The sequence below is a fragment of the Crinia signifera genome, chromosome 3 (assembly GCF_055691185.1).
Source record: "Crinia signifera chromosome 3, ASM5569118v1, whole genome shotgun sequence".
NCBI lineage: Eukaryota > Metazoa > Chordata > Amphibia > Anura > Myobatrachidae > Crinia > Crinia signifera.
The window spans coordinates 37,154,611-37,174,004 of NC_139219.1; the positions used below are offsets into that span (position 1 = coordinate 37,154,611).

A 19,394-nucleotide genomic window follows, 5' to 3' on the forward strand; every position below is an offset into this window, starting at 1 on the left:
TCTGCCCTGGGGACTGGTGTAACCACCCCTTTTTCCAAAAGGGAGTGAGCTGCTCTCACAAGAGCTGTACGAAGCCGTGCCTCCTTTGGTAAGGATGTGGGGATGAACCTCTTCGGAGGCGGCCCTCTGCAAGGGATTTTGTAACCTTGTGTTATAATATCTAACACCCAGGCATCCTGGCCTAGAGAAGCCCAAGCGTCCGTGAAGAGTGTGAGACGCCCCCCCACTTTTGTCACTGTTGGGCAAAGCCCCTGACAGTCATGCAGAGGGTTTATCCTCTCCTTTTGTGGCAGGCTTCTTGTGAAAAGAGCCAAATTTTGACTTTTGTGTCTTGCCTCTAGAGGACTGAAACCTTCCCCTGAAAGACTGTCCTCGAAAGGACGCACCACCTCTAGGGGAGGGCCGAAAGGACGGCTTAAAAGCAGAAAATCTGGACGTCTGCTTTGCTGAGGAGGCCGGCAGGAATGTACTTTTGCCGCCCGTGGCCTGCTTTATAATCTCCTCTAATTCGGTACCAAAAAGTACCTTTCCTTTGAAGGCTAATGTTTCCAGAGCCTTCTTGGACTCATTGTCTGCTTCCCAGGCTTTAAGCCAAAGCACTCTCCTGGCATTAATGGAGACTGTGGACACTCTGGTTGCCATTTTAATAGCTTCCTCCTCTGCTTCCACTGCATATTCTGCAGCTGCCTTAATCTTTTCTGCAAGCAGTAACGCACCAGGGTCAGCTTGCAGCATGGTGCATAATTCACCAGCCCACTCTATCATGGCCTTAGAGACCCAGGCTGAAGCAATAAGGGGCCGTAAGGTAAACCCCACCCCTTCAAAGATAGCCTTGAGGTTACCCTCCAGCTTTTTATCCACAGAATCTTTGAAAGCTGCACCGCCCTGTACTGGTAATACAGTAGCCTTGGACAAACGTGCCACTGAAGCGTCCACAACTGGGACCTTTTCCCAGAGCTCCGCATGAGACTCTGGCATGGGGTACAGACTAAGGAATCGCTTAGGCATCTGTAGCCTCTTATCAGGAGTTTTCCAAGCCCCTTCTAACAATTCCTGTAACCCCTCATCTGAAGGAAAAGTAACAGCCTCCTTCCGCTGTCGCTTAAAAACACCTTTAACAGGAGTCTTATCCTCCACAGACAGCTTTAAAGCCTGCTTCACAGCTACAATGAGATCCTCTATACCAGCAGCAGAGTTCTCTTCCACATCATCACCCTGATCCCAGGGGATGTCAGTATACTCTCCTTCCTCCTCATCTACCACAGTAGTCAAAGCATAAGACCTTCTAGGGGTCCCTGCCACATCATCCATTTTGTCCAGCATTTCACTGAACCTGTTGATCCCTTTTGCAGTATCCTGCATCACCTGAATCAGCGCAGGATCTGCCTGGGTAAGAGGCAAGGAGCCAGACGACTGCTGAGATGATGGCATAGGTCTCTGTGATTCTACCAGCCCATCACTCTGCCTGTCCAAAAGCTGCACCAAAGCGTTAACTGACCTGCCTAGGGCCCTGGCCCACGCAGGTTCCATCTGCTTTGCCCTATGGGGTTCACTGCCCATGGGTCTCACATCAGCGCAAGTAATACATAAGCCCCCCTTGGCCATCTGCTCAGGGACAAACTTTTGTGTGCAAACATTGCACGCGCTCAGTGCACTAAGGGCTCCCTCCCCCAAAACCACAGCCTGATGCTCAGACATGATGCAAGTGATAAATGTATATCTATCAGTATACACAGTGCAAACAATGTACAAGCGTTTATACAGAGGCAATGCACCCAATCACTTATCTGTCTGTTGGTTTCAACTGCGGGGAAGCGATGCCCAGGAAATCCAAGTCACTCTGCCAGGATCAGTAAGCCAGCTCAGCTCCGCTGCAAGCGTTCTGAAAGGCGCCAAAGTCAGAGTGAAGGAAGAGACCACAGGTCCCTGCTGCTGCGGGGTCCGTGACCTTTTGGCGCCAACCACCCCCAGCCAGCCGCTCCTCAGGTAGGATTTCCTAGTTCCAGTGTCTCCCCCTCAACTGGGGATCACTTGGAACATGCCTGTCACAACGCTGCTGTCCTCTCATCTAGGAGCTCAGCGTGTAAGCTCCGCATAAAATGGCCGCCGCCATCACGGAGCGCCTGTCCCCCATGATCCCCACCTAAATGTGGAGCCGGTTTCAGGGTACTCCGGAGCCCAGGCAGCCTTTTGGAAAAAGGCTATAAGCGCTGCACAGGGAGACCAGACAGTGTCTCCCCTGTGCACAGTGAGCTGACAGGACGCGCTTCTGTCAGCTCCTGCTGCGCTAGCAGTGTGAGGATTCACTATGAGAATCCTCACACTGTGCCTACCTAGCTAGGGTAAAAGTTAATAAAACAATAAAAATCCCCTAACTACTCTAATTCTTCGGCTGCTCCTGCAGCCCTTTAGAATAGCACCCACTCCAGTGGGCACCTAACACGAACTGAAGAGTCCAGGGATGCAGTAGGGGAGGAGCCTACCCTCTAAAACTTTAGGATAGGTGCCTGGCTCCTTCGGACCCTCCTACATCCCAGTGTTGAGCTGTGTCACCAGGACCATTGAAAGAGAAACAGGGAGACAAAACTTGGCATAACATTGAATAAATAACAAAAATACAGTACAAATAAAGAGCACCACAGTTCAATACACATTACAGCTTAAATGTAAGTAGTGAGGACCCAATCAACATACAACTAGAGGCTTGAGGCCAATGATGGAGATTCAACATGGCAGGGTCAAAAACATCATTAAAAAGCATTGGCCCATTTTAAAACGAGACCCAGTAATTGGTAGCCAGTTGTCGGATTTACCCAAATGCATCTTCAGACGGGCCCCAAATCTGAAATCCAAACTTACTAAAAGCCTATTTCCGAGTTCACCAAAAACGGACATTATACTCACTAAAGGCTTTTTCAGATGCGGGTCCTGTCTGGGATGCAAATGTGTGACCAATAAATTTGGGAATAAACTCACAGAGTTACTTATCAACGGGCAAAAGTGCAATATAATAGACTTCCTGACATGTCACTCCGTCAATATTGTTTATATGATTGAGTGTACATGTGGGAAGTTCTATATTGGCCGCACCAGCAGATCTTTAAAAATTAGGGTGGGGGAACACCTACGCAATATTAAAAAGGACTTGAAATACACGCTTAGGACTTGAATATACTCCTTACATTTTAAGGAAGAACACAATTGTGACTCCAAGTGTATAAAGAATTTTGCAGCACTTAAAAAGATTAATGCTAGAGAAAGGGGGGGGGGGGCAATATTGCCACAAAACTAGCTAAATGCGAGATGAGTATGATTTATCAGTATAAAACACTGGTGCCAAATGGGCTAAACAAAGATTTCGAATTGAAGTGGTTTTCATAGGTTTTTTATACATGTTTTATGCTCTTTTTTAAAAAAAAAATTTTTTAATATGACATATTTATATTTGTAAATTGTTCCCCTTTACAATAATAATTTATTGATACTAATGTACGTTTTTATTCTCTTTTTCTATACAATATGTGGCCGGTATAATGTATACCACTATTAAATACGCTTTCTAAAATGGCACTGGAACGCAAGTTCTACCGGATATTGATACAAGTGGAACGCACATGCTAGTAAAAGAAAAGATGCGGAACCAATAAACAAGGAAGTTAAGATCACGATATATACAAACAGCGCACCAACGTCAAACAGGAAGTAACGGTGGAACGCATACAACTTCCGACTTCCTGTACCCGCTGGAACGCAGGGAAGTTCCGGTCACAGACGCAGAGTTCTGGCGGGCTTGCGTAACAAGGAAATGATCTCCTGTAAGAACAGGAGAAGAAGTCCGGCGATACTGTGAGGAATGTATAGGATGTAATAGAAGTTAGGATTCTATGTTTGGAAATAGGTTTTTGTTTGTGATTGGAATGTTTGGGTATAAATACCCGGATATGGGGAAAGGTCTCTATGCCTTGATAAAGGACATTGTGTCTGAAACTCGTTGGCGGAAGGGGCTGATAAACTGTGGACGGACCTCCAGGACTCTATACACCTACCAGCATCCAGGGACGCCTGTGGTTACCATCTAAGCTGTTTATGTCTGCTTTTGTACAAGTAGACACCACTTTCTGGTGAGAGTACACCGTTTATACCCATTTTTATGTACAGTGTATTGCTTTTTAACTTTATTCATGCAAAATATAAAAAACAAAACGGTATTTCACCATTGGAGTTATCTTGCTCAATGTCTTACATGGTGAATGCCCGAGGATAAATCAGGAGGATCCACCTGAGGACCTATCTTTCCAGACCTTAAAAATAGACGCGATTGTTTTCTACTGTTCAGTGGACAATTAAAGAGGGTACGATTCCTACCTCAAAGTGACATCATTGTAAATTTCAGTGTCTCAATGGTATTACACTATATTGTTATTTCTCTTCTTTTATGTCATATGAGCAACCCTCAGTGATACATTGGTAGAAGGGACTTTAAGGAACGCCTGAAAGACTGTCGGTATTTGTTGTGTTGCCATGGCACACAGTTCGGGAACCTCTGTACTAACATATACTATTATGATCGCAAAGGACAGCTCTACCAATAAGAGCTGTCCTTTGCAATCACCGCATTTCAGGGTTTCAGCTCAGAGAGTCAAACACCCCCTGTACAGGTAACTGTGGGGGTGCCAGGCAGAGTCCCAATCGATCCCTCTCAGAGTTACATGGAAAAAGAAGCCTATAGGTCTTTATAGGGCAATGCTCGCAAAAGATAGCATTACTCTCTGCACCAAGCCCAAAAATTGGAGGTTTTGGATACTGGCTGCATTTTCCCTTTAGTACATCCTGCCCTGATACTTCAGTTCCACCGGAACCAGTGACATCACTGAGACATTGCATCACTGAGACACTTCCATTCAAAAAGAACCATTGACATCACCGAGACACTTCTGTTTAATAAGATTTTATGAGATCACTGAGACACTTCTGTTCACTTAGAGTCTCTGACATCTTTGGGACAATTCCTCTCCATAAGATCGTGTGAGATCGCTGACAATTCCATTCAACGGTAGCCAGTGACATCACTGAAATTCTACGTTTTTATTCACTAAGACAGTTTGATTATCTAAAGAATATTCCAACTTTCAACTTATTGTGATATCACTGAGACAATTCCATGTAATAGGAACCAGTGACATCACAGGGACACTCCCATCCCTTTGATCCAATGACATCAACGAGAAACGATCTTCTAGTAGTCAATGACAGTGATATAATAACGGGTACCTAGTGAATTGAAATGCTGCATTCTTAGAACTATTGGATTGACTAAGCATCAGAACACAAAAATGACCATTGTAAAGATAACAACTTACCTACGAACAAAGCCACCACTAATGGCCATCTGTTCACGCTCATCCACAACACGTGCAGGCTGACTTGCTACCACTCCATCTTGATTATTGCCCCAAGCTTTTTTGTAAGCGTCACTCGATTTAAGCCTATGGAAAAAACTAAATTAATATCCTAGAAATATATAGATTTCATTAGCATAAAAAACAACAACAGACAAACAAACCGCCACACTCTTATGGTATAATAAACATATGAGCTTATTCAGGCAGATGAGCATTGACATCATCTTATACCGATATATCATGAACCCAATTATCTAATGCTGACATTGATCAGCTATGAAATCCTGAAAGTATATAAATTTATTCAGAACTCCATCACAGAGTATAATACATACTATAGATCAGTTTTTTTTTTAAATGACTTTTGTCTAGTTGACATAGAACACACATATAGACATACGGGCAGACAAACAGGACACGGAACAAGACTGCCGAAGATAGTGTGTACATCATATCACATGGACATGCTCCCAAATTAACATCAATTCTGTTAAATGGAAAACGGCCCTATGCAAGGTTTAAGTTGCATAGCATATTTCATATACTGTATGAAGTGTTTTGGGGACGAATAAAAACAACTATACAGGACAACTTTCATATCTTTAAAAATCATTTGCTTTTGAGATAATATATCGGTACTATTGAACGGTGACCATACATGGAGAGTTGATGTACAAACCTTTATCAAACAAAGACAAAAAGAAAAACGAACAAACAAAAGTAAAAAAAGCTAAAGTGGAATGGATGCAGCAGCGAAACAAAAACAAGCGTTATAGCATCAATGTCCAATACACCTTGTTCATGCACAAGCTGGTGGCATGAATAGGAGGTGGAAACACTATTCACTAAGCACAGCTCCAGTGGATCACTACTGCTGTAATGCATCATCAGTAACAGCTGTCACAGAGCCAAAACCAGTCAAAAGTGGAGATTTCTATTTTAAGTGAAGACAATAAAGATAAAAATAAAGATAAGAATAAAAGGATAAATAAATAATAACTATATATATACATATATATATATATATATCATATATATAGCTTAAATTTGCGGACTGGCACTCGCCCAGCGGGTCGAATGACCCCGGTGGAGGGGAAAGTAGACGTAGTGAAGAACAGAGGCACTCAGCTGAACTTTTTTAAAAGCAAAAATTGTATTGTGCAAAACCAACGTTGGTTTCGCACAATAAAATTTTTGCTTTAAAAAAAGTTCCTCTGAGTGCCTCTGCTCTTCAATACCTCTATATAAATAAAGGGAAATTAAAACAGGATTTCTTTCTTTAGATGACTTGGTTTTATTTGTACCTGAATCCTGAGCTTTTCTTGAATCCATAGTTTTGTATTTTGAGGTTCCCTTGTGATTTCAAATGCTTTAATTAAGGAAATGAGTGTGGATGGAAAGGACTACAGCAGGCCTATGACCCTCCAGCTGTTGTGAAACTACACATCCCAGCATGCCTGGGACTTGTAGTTTCACAACAGCTGAGAGCCACAGGTCGGACAGGCCTGGTCTACAGTATCTATGTAGACAATCAATAAGTCGACACCAAAAGGTTATCACTGACAAAATGTTCACATGCAAAGGGTTTGTCAAGAAAAAAAGGACACGTGAAAAAGGTAGACATGAGTTTATTATGGGGTTTTTTTGTGTCAATGCCAACAAGGAACCCCAAATGTGTAGCAGCACTCGGCACACTTTACCATTCCCAATTGGAGACCACATGAATGTTAAAGTGTGAAGCAGTCCCATAAAATGGGAAACAAGTGAGAAACGCTTGTTGACCTTCCCATGTTTCAACTGTTTTCTTGCAGACATTTTTATTGTGTTGATTTTTTTTGTCAGTCATCCTTTTGAATGTTGACCTTCTGACTGTTGACCTAGACAATGTAGACCTATCATCCACATACCTCCTGGCATATGATACTGTACAAAGGATAACTGAAGAATACAGCTATGACAGAATCACAGAGGAACGTCAGAAAGGCATGAATTCATTAAAAGCTGCAGCAGGGCTTATAATAGGCAAGAAATGAAAGTTATCTAAAGGCGGCCAACTCCTTTCAAATTACAGCTTATTCCCTGTTATTATAAAACCATTTTTGACTGGGTTGCCATAGCGAGAACCATTAAAATCTAGGCATGCCTGCAGTGGCAGATGACGATATGTGCGGCATTATCTGGGACACTCTCTATCCATCAGAGCAGGACATCATTTCCTCTATTTTATTATTTAAGAGCTTGAAATAAATATATATATATTTTTTTTCTTTTTACTAAGGGCATAATGTAAACCCATTTTATACAGGAAAAATTTATGGGTTTCATCTTCAACATTGAATCTACCTCCCCAAAAAAGCTAAAAGTTAATATATCATTTAAAAGTAAAATGTAAATGAATGAATCATTGTTCGCCAGATAAATATATTTGATTTGATAACCTTTCTTATATAAGGAGTTGGCAGTGGGTTTCATACACCCTTCAAGGTTCTACTGGAAATAGTGCACAGGGATTGTGACGCTAAATGGGGTGGCATCCATTGTTCATACTACTCGCTATGCTGCACATGACAATTCATTATAGAACTACATAAATTCCCATTACATGCGCACAGCATTCTCTATCATCTTCAAGACTACTACAGACTTATTTGTAACACGTGTTTGCTGCAATTCCCATTTGCACACCGTGAACGCTTGGCCTTATTCATACAACAGCTGTCAGTGGGACCAAATATACAGAGATACATTTCTAAGGTTGCGAGCAGGGCCCTCCTACCTCTATGTTGGCCTGTTATTACCCAGTTGTTTTATCAATGTTATATCATACTTGCCTATTTTTGAAAATTAGTTCCAGGGAGATTATAGTTGGTAGTAGAATTTTTCACAGCGCCCCATTGAGGGGGCGTGTCATGCTACTCCCAAAGGGCGGGCTTAGTTCCATATATGGAGAGATTGTGAAAAGATATTGTGAACGTGGCACCTAGAAGCGTGGGTGTGTACTGCTACATCTGAGAGGAATCTTTTAAAATGACTTATATCCAAATGTAAATGAGCCCCCAAAGCAGTTAGTAAGAGCTACTGTACTTGCAAAAGTGCTGGGAGATGGTGCTGATGATTCAATATAAATGTATCTGTCTCAGATACATGTAAATGTATTTGTGGGCTAGGAGAAATTAGGGAGATTGCTAGACTAATCAGGGAGACAGGGAGATTGCTGTTATTTCAGGGAGTCTCCTGCAAAATGCAGGAGGGTAGGCAGCTATGTGTTGTATTCAATTGTAAAGCGCAACAGAATAGGCTACGGTTCTATAAGATAAATAAATAAATGTGTAGCAGCTGTCTTTTTTGAGAACACATTCTAATGTATTACCTCTGGTATCCTACAGAAAGTAATTTCTGATTCATTATGTACTACATCTGCAGCAAACACGTGCATTACAGAATAGTCTCTCCAGTTAGTGGTACAGAATTAATGACGTATTAATAGAAAAAGCACTATTGAATAAAGACTGATAGAACCCATCCAGTAAATTCAGGTATCACCCCAAGCATCTAGGGAATACTACCTACATGCAAAAGTAGAATATTTCAACATTTCCATCAGAACTTTAATGCATTTTATTTTGTGCTGCTTGTATTTGATACTTTGTTGTAGTTTTACATTACATTGCATATTAAGCGATCTCATATTTGATTGTTCTATAAGAAAAAATATATACTTGATATAGACGGAAATGTTGAAGCTTAGATTCTAGAGAAAGAATGGAGGGGGCGCAGTGCGATCCTCACTGCAGAATGCCTGATTTTAATATGTCGAATTCCCACTGTCTAATCTATGAGATGGATGTTGATCTCTGCATGCCACATGCTTTTCCTGCCCATGTGTCTAGCAGCGATGATCTCTGCAAGGCTCAAGGACCAGCCTCGGGTGCTCAAAGACTTGGCAGGCAGGCAGGCAGAACCTACTTGTTACATGGACAGACACATAGACCACAGAATTTTCCTAGGTCCGTCAAATTCTTTTCTGCTTCTTTCATGTCCTTATTGATTTGCTCCATCCCTTCCTCGATGCGTTCCAGTTGTTCTGATTAAATATAAGCATTATATCCCCACAGAATGAAGCAGATGGGAAAGGACAAAGAAGAAAGACAAAAAACTTCAGACATTCACCATGACAAAAACTGGACACCACAGAGCATAGTCGGTACCCAGTACCTACTTGTTACAAGGACATATGAAAAGGCCACAGCATTTCCCTAAATCTTTTAAATTTTTCTCAGCCTCCTTCATGTCTTGGTTGATATGGTTCATGCCTTCTTCAACACGGTCAAGTTGCTCTGGTCAGGACAAAGGGATGACAGTGGGGAATGATATTTTATTTGTCTTAAACAGAACATGATAAAGGACTATGTCAGTGGATCGGCAAAGGTATGTCAATGCATAACGGAGACGGATGCATTGGTGCTGAGCAGATGCTGGTTGGAGGAGCCTTCTAATGAGAAAAGTATTGTTTGATTAAAAATGGAATGGTGTCACAATAAACAGTGAAAGCAATGAGGTGAGCACATGATCAGAGTTTGGTTCCCTTGACACTGTGTATGAATGGCACACTCCATTTATAGGCTGTGAAGGCTCAAGGCATATATTTTGGGGGCAGAGACTTTTTGCAACATCCCGGTAAGTTAATGAATAAAGTGTTTACAGATCCTCATAAGGACACAAACCAGAAGACAAACAACTCCTAAAATAAAAGTGTGTTAATCTCGATTAGAAACGGTTTACAAATGCTGTAATTGTGCAATTAATAACACAAGGCATACATTTTGCACAGAGCATTGTTACATGATAAAGTACACACATTTCCCCTGAAAAAAAAAGAAAGAGAACAAAACAGGTCTAAAGGCAGATCATTTAATAATAATGCAATCAAATATTAGATAGAGTTGGACAACATTGGTCATATGTGGCAAGAAAAAATTGGAACACTATGGCACACCACTTTCACTAAAAGCAGTCCTACTACACACTGTTGGTTAGATCCCTAATACCCACATAGAAATATACTAGAAAGTGGAAAGGCGCTAATAATAAAGTTAAGGAAAGGGTGTCGGATAACTCCCCGACAGTTGGAATTCCGACGGTCATTTCTCTGACAAAGGAATCCCGACTTTAAGGAGCCCGACAGTCTGACTCCCAACTTACACAGGTTATTGTCCCTCGTGGGGGTCCATGACCCCCATAGAGGGAGATAGAATAGGTGGCAAGTGTAGCTGACCACCAATGCCCGCAGCATGGTGAGAGTAGCATGTAGGCGATGGGTTTCTTTTATATAAGGAAAACAATGCTTATGATTTTTTATTGTTATCCCTTTTAATAAGCAAGCAGTTATCTCACAAGTTATATTTATTGATAAACTACAACAGGGAAGGACAAACCAGTCCTAGAGATCTACCAAAAGTTCATGTTTTCCAGGCCACCTGTGGATCTGTAGAATGCCACTGCCATTGCTGATCACATGGTATGTTCCATTAGTCACGTGGTGCAACCTACACTAATGGCCCGTACACACTGGGCAACTTTGAGCTGAAAGTCGCTCAAAACAGGAGGTTTGAGCGTCTTTCAGCTCAAAGCTGCCCAGTGTGTATGCACGGGCGATGAGCGTTGCTGCGCGCTCCCGCAACATTGCTGGGAAAGCCGTTCATCTGCTGGTTATACCAGCAGATAAGCGGCTTTCAGGACGGCTTTGCATAGAGGCTGAGCCATGCAAAGCCGTCCTCCCCTCCTCCGTCGGTCCCGGGCAGGGGGAAAGTCGCTCAGTGTGTATGCAATAAGCTGCTTTCCCCACGCATCATCGCTGTCCATACATGCTGGTCATAGTCATCCAATGTGTATGGACCTTTACAGCTTGGGAACTAGCTGCTACGATTCTAAAACCACTGGTGTATCAATAATGGGTGCATCTATAATTGGAGCAGGGTGTGGGGTGTACACGGACCCCTGGTTCCAGAGAGGCCCTCATATTGCAAATCCTGCTCCCATGTTATTCTACTTACTGCTCCATCGGCCTGGCACTGGCTGCAGAATTCACCGGGAAAATGGCAGTGGCGGCCATTTTCTCTGTGATCTGTGAATGTGCTTTAGAGATGCCCCCAGAGCCAAGTCGTGGGTTCCATCCCAGCCTATAAATAGTTCACTTACCAAAAGGTGTGCATGCTTGCTGCTTCCATTTCTTTTTTTTTTTAAGTTAGGATTTAATGTAATAGGGTCGGAGTTGCCGAAGATCCATGATTTTGTCCATGAATGGCCAACATGGTTTTCCCCTTTAAAAATATGGTAATTATCGGACAAAATCCAGCAACTAAGACCCTATTATATTTACCCCCTAAATGGAAACAATGATTGTGGTTCTTCATTTGAAAGATACAGGACATTTTTGACCACAGATGTGTGTGCACTTGGCAGACAGGAGGCGCTCAAATTGAACTTCACCTAACAATTTTTTTTTTTAACTTTTTAAATCTGCCATCAAATATATAAACTGCAGTGACACCAACATAAAATTTAAGGAGAGACTAGAAATATGTATTATCATTTAAAGTACGGAACTGTAACATTAATCCGCATGTTACACAAAGTCATATTAGTGGGTTGACACCAATTGTATTTGAATGATTTATTACACCAAATAGTTTATGGTAGATTAAACATGAGGGATTTAAAATGTCCAATTAAAAACAGCAGACGGACACAATTAGCATAACACAGTTAATGATTAACTACTGCATACAATGCAAAGGACAAAAGAAGATAGCGAGGACATTACACTATCCTAGATAGTATTGATTTAATTTGAAGGCTAACACATGGGACCAGGAACAAGAATACTGTAGGTATAAAATGTTTCATGTACAGAAGAACAAAGCTCTATTATTCTTATATTGTGATGTATTATATATTTTTAGCTGTCACACAGTGATTAAAATGTAGCAGCAATGGTTCAGCCATGCATTTAATCTTTGTTATTATTAATTAGATTATATATAATGTTGTAGGGGAGTTATTATTAATTAGTAGGGGAGTTATTATTAATTATTATTAACTAAGTGTATGATATAAACTGTTCAGCAAAATTCTGCTATTGCCATTTGACTATTCCAGGTCACATAATAGAGTACCTATACTGGTTGATACCAGATTCAAGACTATGAAGAAAGATCACTTAACTACTGCAGTACAATGGTTGCACGTAAAGATAACAACTAATGTTATACATTTTGGTTGTTTCTACAAGTAAAATATTTATTACATTAAAATATTGTCTAATACAATACTTTGATAATGGTCCCAGCTGTCATACATTTTTTTTACAAACTATTACAGATTATATTTTTATGCAAATGTATTGTGGCAAGGGACATACTTTGGACAATGAAAAGGATTCTATATAGTTTCCAATATAAAAGAATACAGTCTTCATTATCAGGTCAAATACAATGAGCTTGATGTTAGACTTAAGAAAATCATAGTAAGTATAAAAAGATATCATTTTCCAGTATTTTTGGGTTGGTGGCATTTAGCACATTTTGCCGAAAATGTGTATTCCAAGCTTGAAGTTCTTCTAGGTTAAGAAATAAATACACCTTGACTGCGCTTGTAATTCTTAAGGGTTGATGAATGCTTGTGATAAGTATGACAAGTGGCAATTCACAGGTCAAGGGATTCATAAATCTTTGAAAAAGTGGGTCAAGGCGAAACGTACGTCAGTGTTCCTCACGTACATTCCTTGCTGTGTACCGAAATGATAAAATCATTAATTGTTACTTTGTAAATGCATAGATGTAATATATATTCTTTCAGTTAAGCTTGACATATGTATGTACACATCAGAATTCCTTTATAAATTTAGATGCCTTTTTATTAGATACACCGTCCTACTATAGTGGGTAGGATCCCCCTTTGCCCCACAAGAAACTGAATTCTTCCTTTTATGAATTCATCAAAATGCTGGAAGCCCTCCTTATAGATTGTGGTGCATGTACACATGATAGAGTCACACAGATGTTGCAGGTTTGCCAGTTGCATACTCATGCCGAGAATATCCCATTCAAAAGTGCTGTATTGGGTTGGGACCTGGTGACTTTGGTGGCCATTGGAAAACACTGAGCACATTGTGATGTTTGTGGAACCAGTGTGTTTTGTGATGTGTTATTCTGCTGTAAGTAGTTATGACAAGATGAGTAGACTGTGGCCATAAAGGGATGAAATACTCAGGTAGGCTATGGAATATAGATGATCCTCAGTTATTATAAAGGGGCCTAATATGTGCCAAAACCATTTATATCAATATTACACCACCAGTAATTGAACCACGGACTCTAGGAATGACGGTCCATGTGAATGTCACAGCACAAGCTGTGATTGGCCAGACCAGATGCCATTTCTTCAGCCTTCAATTGACCAGAGTAGGTGAACATGTACTCACTGTAGCATCACTTTACTGATCTTAGTTGACAGGAGTGGAACCCTGTATGGTCTGTTCCTGCAGCCCACCCAATGTTTGATTTGCTGAGTGTTCAGAGATTCTCTCCAGCATAACACTGCTGTAAGGCATGCTTCTTTGATTAACTATTGAACCAGTATAATTTAAAAGGCATTTTCACCCACAGAACTACCTGTCACCGGACATTTATTGGATGTTTGTTTTCTGTGTAAATAGTATGGATATTGAATGGCCAGGTAGATATTTGCATTAATAAACAGGTGTGTTGGTGTAGATACTATAGTAGCCACTGAGTATTATATATATATGCACAGTATACATACAGTATATACAGGTGAGTGGGCAAAAAATGCAGACAAAGATATAACTGAGGCACTTTGGTCCTTATATCTGGAATTAAGCGAATATGATACAGACAGCCCAACATAGCAGAGTGCCTATGAAAAAGCCATTTGGGACTGTTTTGGGAAATGGACAAATGTTCCAGGAGGTGTCATTCCAAAATATCCCTTTATTGGGTCCAGAAGTTTGATGCTCCTGTTTATAGACAGCTTCATGCTCTTTAATTACGTTTTTAGTAAATAAACACTTTTCTAAAAATGTTTGGCTTATATATGAGTGATTTTATTTTTTTGTATATTGCTATAGATAAGGACTCCCATTTGTTGTACTTTATGCTTCGCACCTACAGGATCAATTTATGTTACTGAACATCTGAAAACATTACTACTATCCCATTTGTGATTCCACCAGCCACAGACATTTTGTCCGTCCTCTGGCAGTGATGATGGCCATTCACCATTTTTATATTACAGTGTAATATATTTCTCAGGTTATATATTTCTTAGGTTCTAAAGCTCTTCTTAGCTGAGGTGCAGAAATAGATGGGAACATTGTTGCACTCTGATTAATTTTTTTTATTATTTAGTACTTTAGTGCAATGAAATGTATAAATCCATCAATGTTATAGGAACAAACCCTTAAAACATAGCAATTTAAATAAATGCAGCACTGACGTCCCTGTAGTTGTTTAGCAATTGAACATTGAAATGAGGTTCCAACCAACAGGAAAAAAGGGACAACTTCAGCCAAAGACGCGATCCATGTAACGTAAAAGGAAGAACATCAAGGTGACATTTTTACAATTGCATAGCGGTTAGTATTGCAATCTCAAAACACTGGTGTCACGAGTTCGTATCCCAACCAGGGCACTATGCTAATTAATTGGTGTCACAACTCTGAAAAGGATGGTACAATGTTACCTGTACTTGTAGGATTTGCTAATACCCAGTGAAGACTTGCAAGGTTTATCCTTCTTTTACCAGAAGTCGTGCAAAGGGGATTGTGCTTTGCTGCAACTGATACACAGGTCGCAGCCCTCTGCCTGGGCTCCTATGGATGTGGCTTGTGAACACTGGAGGCACTGAAGTCAAGTAGTGAAACTGGTCACTATGAGGCACAGTTAACAGCAGTGGCGGCTTCAGGAGTTGGGCTGCAGTACAGAGCCACACCCACTGCCAGTGAGTCAGTTTGAAATGGCAGTTGGTCACAGATGTTGTGCCCCCCCCTATTTGATTTTGAATTGTGCCACAGCCCCACCTCTGGAGCCTCCCCTGGTTGACAGGAACAGGAAAGAACAAGATAAGCAATGCAATATCAGGAGATGAGCAAAATCTGGTTAGAGGAGTAGCCAAAACACTAGGATCAGGGGAGTAAGCAATGAGAATCGTCAGCTGGACCGGAAGAGAACACAGACAATTACATTGTGTGTTCACAAAAAAAAAACAGATGCTGGATTACATGTATGGAGCCTAGTACTCTGGAACTGGCTAGTGCCCAGAGATTTCCTTAAATAGGGAGACGCATCCACAGCAGATCTTTGGCGTGCCTATACCTTTTATACTACACAGTGCATTTCTATCAGAGCGCTTGGGAAGGAGCCAGAACCACATGCACAGTGGAAGGGAGAGAGAGACTCTATATATTATACCGCTTTCAAACTGCCAAAACGTTTTAAAAAACTGTATTTTTAAACGGTATTTAAAACGGGTCTGAGCCTTCACATTGCAGTAGATTACCGTTTTAAATACCGTTTAAGTACCATTCACATCAGTCAACCCTTTTAATCCCCTGAACACATTTCAAGGCAGAATGCAGGGGACAGCCTATCACAGGTCTGGAATCTGTTGTTTTTACTAAATACCGTTTCAGAGCCATACTAAATCAACTCTGGCGCTTTCCCACTGCAGCCTTAAATGTTTTGAAGTGGGAAAAAAATGGCAATATACCGTTTAACAAGTGCAGTGTGAAAGGGGTATTACACTATATGTTATTATTATTATTATTAATAATAATAATAATATGCACACAGTGTGGTTACATAGGCACACAAAATACACTATCTCATTGTGTAAAATATAGTAGGACGCATGTTATATCTTCTGAAAACATAAGATGAAAATGTTTAAAGCTTTAGAATTATGTTGAAATATTTTGATGACAGCTATGAGGTGGGTTGCAGTGAATGTTTTATTTCCCCCAGGAAGAGGCTGATTGGATTCTATTGCATTATTTATTGTGCATGTTTTGTAAGCGAAAGCAGTGGCTGATATATGTGCCAGCAGCGGGAGATTGATGACGAATGAAAGCTGGGGCTTACCGTAAGTGACTACAGAGCAGCGCTGTTATTGTTTTATACATTCGCTATAAGGAGCGGATCGCCTCTGTGATATCTACATGATACGTGAAGATGACTTCATGGAAGCTACAGGAAGCCTTTCTGCTCTCTCACCGCCGTGTACGTCCTCCCTGGACCGTTGAATTATTTAGCACAGAGGCAGTTGCATAATCAGCTTTTACTGCAGCCAGTAAGTGCCTTGCTGTATCGACCAACCTTAATTAAACACACAGCCTGAAATATTCTTCCCCATCTCCGGACAACCAGGGGATCGTGAAAGAGTTGTTTGCGTGACTTTGTTTCTCGAGCCATCTTTAATTTATGAGACGATGCCTCTCACAAACAAATGTCAGATTTTACGACGTGAAAGCTAATTTTATTTGAATATAAATCATTTAATTTGCCACTATGTTTGAGTGACCCAATGCCTGCACTGTACATGACAAATAAATAAAACCAGAAAAAGCCCAACATGTGCTAATATACCGTAAAAGTATTGTTACAGATCATGGTGGTCTGATATATTTTGTAATATAATGTGTGTTGTTGCCAAGTCATATAAGACAATACCCCACTGATAGAGACACCGATTCTATAAGCAATGGACATTGTTCATTTCCACCAGCAATTGTAATATTATACAGATGGCGATCATTAGCAAAAGCATAGATGCCAGGTAGTCCAGCTGCTTTAGGGCCCAGAGTTGAGAGGGGCTATTTTCCCTGTCAAAGTTACATGTGTTATATACAAGGGCATAGCTGCCGTGCCATAGGTGCAGGGAGTGTGCCTGCTATGGGGCCTAGAGCTGAGAGAGGCCCGTCTTCCCTGTCACAGTTACATGTATTATACATTGTTCACCACTGGGGCCAATACAACTTTTGCAAATCTGCAAACATCTAATTTCACCTCTGGATCTGCTCATTATAATGTTGCATAATATGAACTAGAGCACTGCAATGTGGCATAATATGAGGTGGGAGCATTATAGTGTGGCATAATATGTACTGGGAGTATTGTAGTGTGGCATAATAGTAACTGGGGATAATGTACAGTATGTCATAATGTGAATTGTTGGTACTGTGTGGTATAATGTGTACTGGCAGCCCTACAATGTGACATAAAATTAACTAGGGTGCTATGGTATTGATCATTAGCATATTCATGTGTGATTTAAATGCTGTGGTTTTTATATGTACAAACAAGAACATAAAACACGAAAATACATTTTGTTTGTTAAAATCTTGACATCAATGCATGTATTTCTACATATCTTCTTCATAAGTGCTGAAGTAATAGTTGCTGAATATGGATTTTCTATACCTTAGTGTACCAGTCACCAACTTATTATTGAGCCAGTGATTTGGGGAGCTAAACCAATATTCCATTGCAATATATCATATTAATTCAGAATGAATTATTGATAGCGTTGAAACCTGTGTCTATAATAAAGACCATGGTACAGTTTTGACCTGCTTCTGAGGAATTCATTATTTAAGTGATGAAATGTGTCAAGTATTGGTGATCTGATCAGAAGACTTTACTATAATTGCTGCTGATTGTCATATGAGTTTATGCAGATTTTTAATTTATAGATTGGCAGATATTTGTATTTATTTATCTAGTTTTAAATATTATTAAATGCCTAGCCACTGAAGTCATCATCTACAGTATATACTGTTATACCAATCAGCCACTGAAGACACTAATGTCCTACAGTTTATATGCTATTATAATTTATCCTTTTTTTTTTCCAGCTGCATTTTCTTCTTTTTATATCCATTTTTATAATGAAAAATCGTTAAATTGACTGGACAACAAAGATTTTGGATAGAAAATTAACAATCAAGATGTTAAATTCCAAATGGTCACTCGCTTGCCAACAAGCCACCCATATGGTACTGTGGCCCACGCATTCTCTTACAAATTAATAGGACTGATTGTTCTTGGTCACCACTTAGAGGAACCAAAATAGTACACATATAGTTTAATGTGGAATAATATAACTGATTACAGTGAGAGATACAGTTACATTAAATTGTATCATTGTACCATTTTGTGCTCTGACTCTTGACTGATAATCATGGAACGTATTTATTTCCAACCAGAGACATCAATAAACCACATTATATAACCTCACAAAATGGCTACCGTTGCTGACTTTAACAATGTGAGCAATACAGATGATTGTTTATTATGCAATTTGTGACTAATCCATAGGAAACTTTTGTCACTATAGAATGTTTGTGTGACCTTTAAAAAACAATTACAGAAAAGAGACCAGTGGCATTATATAATTATAAATACATCAGTTACCGCAATTGATGAAGAACATCATTTACCAAAACCTTGAAAAAAAATGTATAATGCAAGTCAAATGTTAGCACTTTATATTTGATTTTTGTTTTCAAAAAGTTGTTGGTTGGTAGGTGGGGTTGGCAATGGATTTAGACCCATGAAGCATCTGAGCCCAAATGGCAGTTTAGGCACCCCAAAATTCTTGAAATCAGGAGGGTGCAAGCAGAATTAATGCAGACCCACCTGATCAGTAAAACAATTGAACTCCCCTTTTGGTAGTATTTTCAAAGATACAATAAAAGGATTTCACTATGTTAATTCTAATATGAGACCACATCCTAGGATCAAGAGTCTCCCGGGATATCCCACTCCATGCTAATTAATGAGAATCTTTAGTCAATAGCTGCCTTAAGAGGTGATAAATCGGGGTCAAAAGTCCTCTGGAAGAGGGTCTGAGCCAACAGAGAGACTCAAGTGAAGTGCGTCAGGGATTACTATGCAGCCTTCACATATTTGTACA

The 19,394-nt window shown here is 40.3% G+C and overlaps 1 protein-coding gene across 1 annotated transcript in view; it reads right to left on the reverse strand.

Annotated features, from left to right (window-relative positions):
• Positions 1 to 19,394, reverse strand: part of SNAP25 (synaptosome associated protein 25) — a 134,748-nt gene that overhangs the window by 18,325 nt on the left and 97,029 nt on the right. The window contains exons 5-6 of the mRNA XM_083175647.1: positions 9,369 to 9,486; positions 5,361 to 5,486 (exon numbers count right to left, since the gene is read on the reverse strand). Coding sequence (XP_083031773.1) covers positions 5,361 to 5,486; positions 9,369 to 9,486 — 244 coding nt within the window. The remainder of the gene's footprint in view (positions 1 to 5,360; positions 5,487 to 9,368; positions 9,487 to 19,394) is intronic.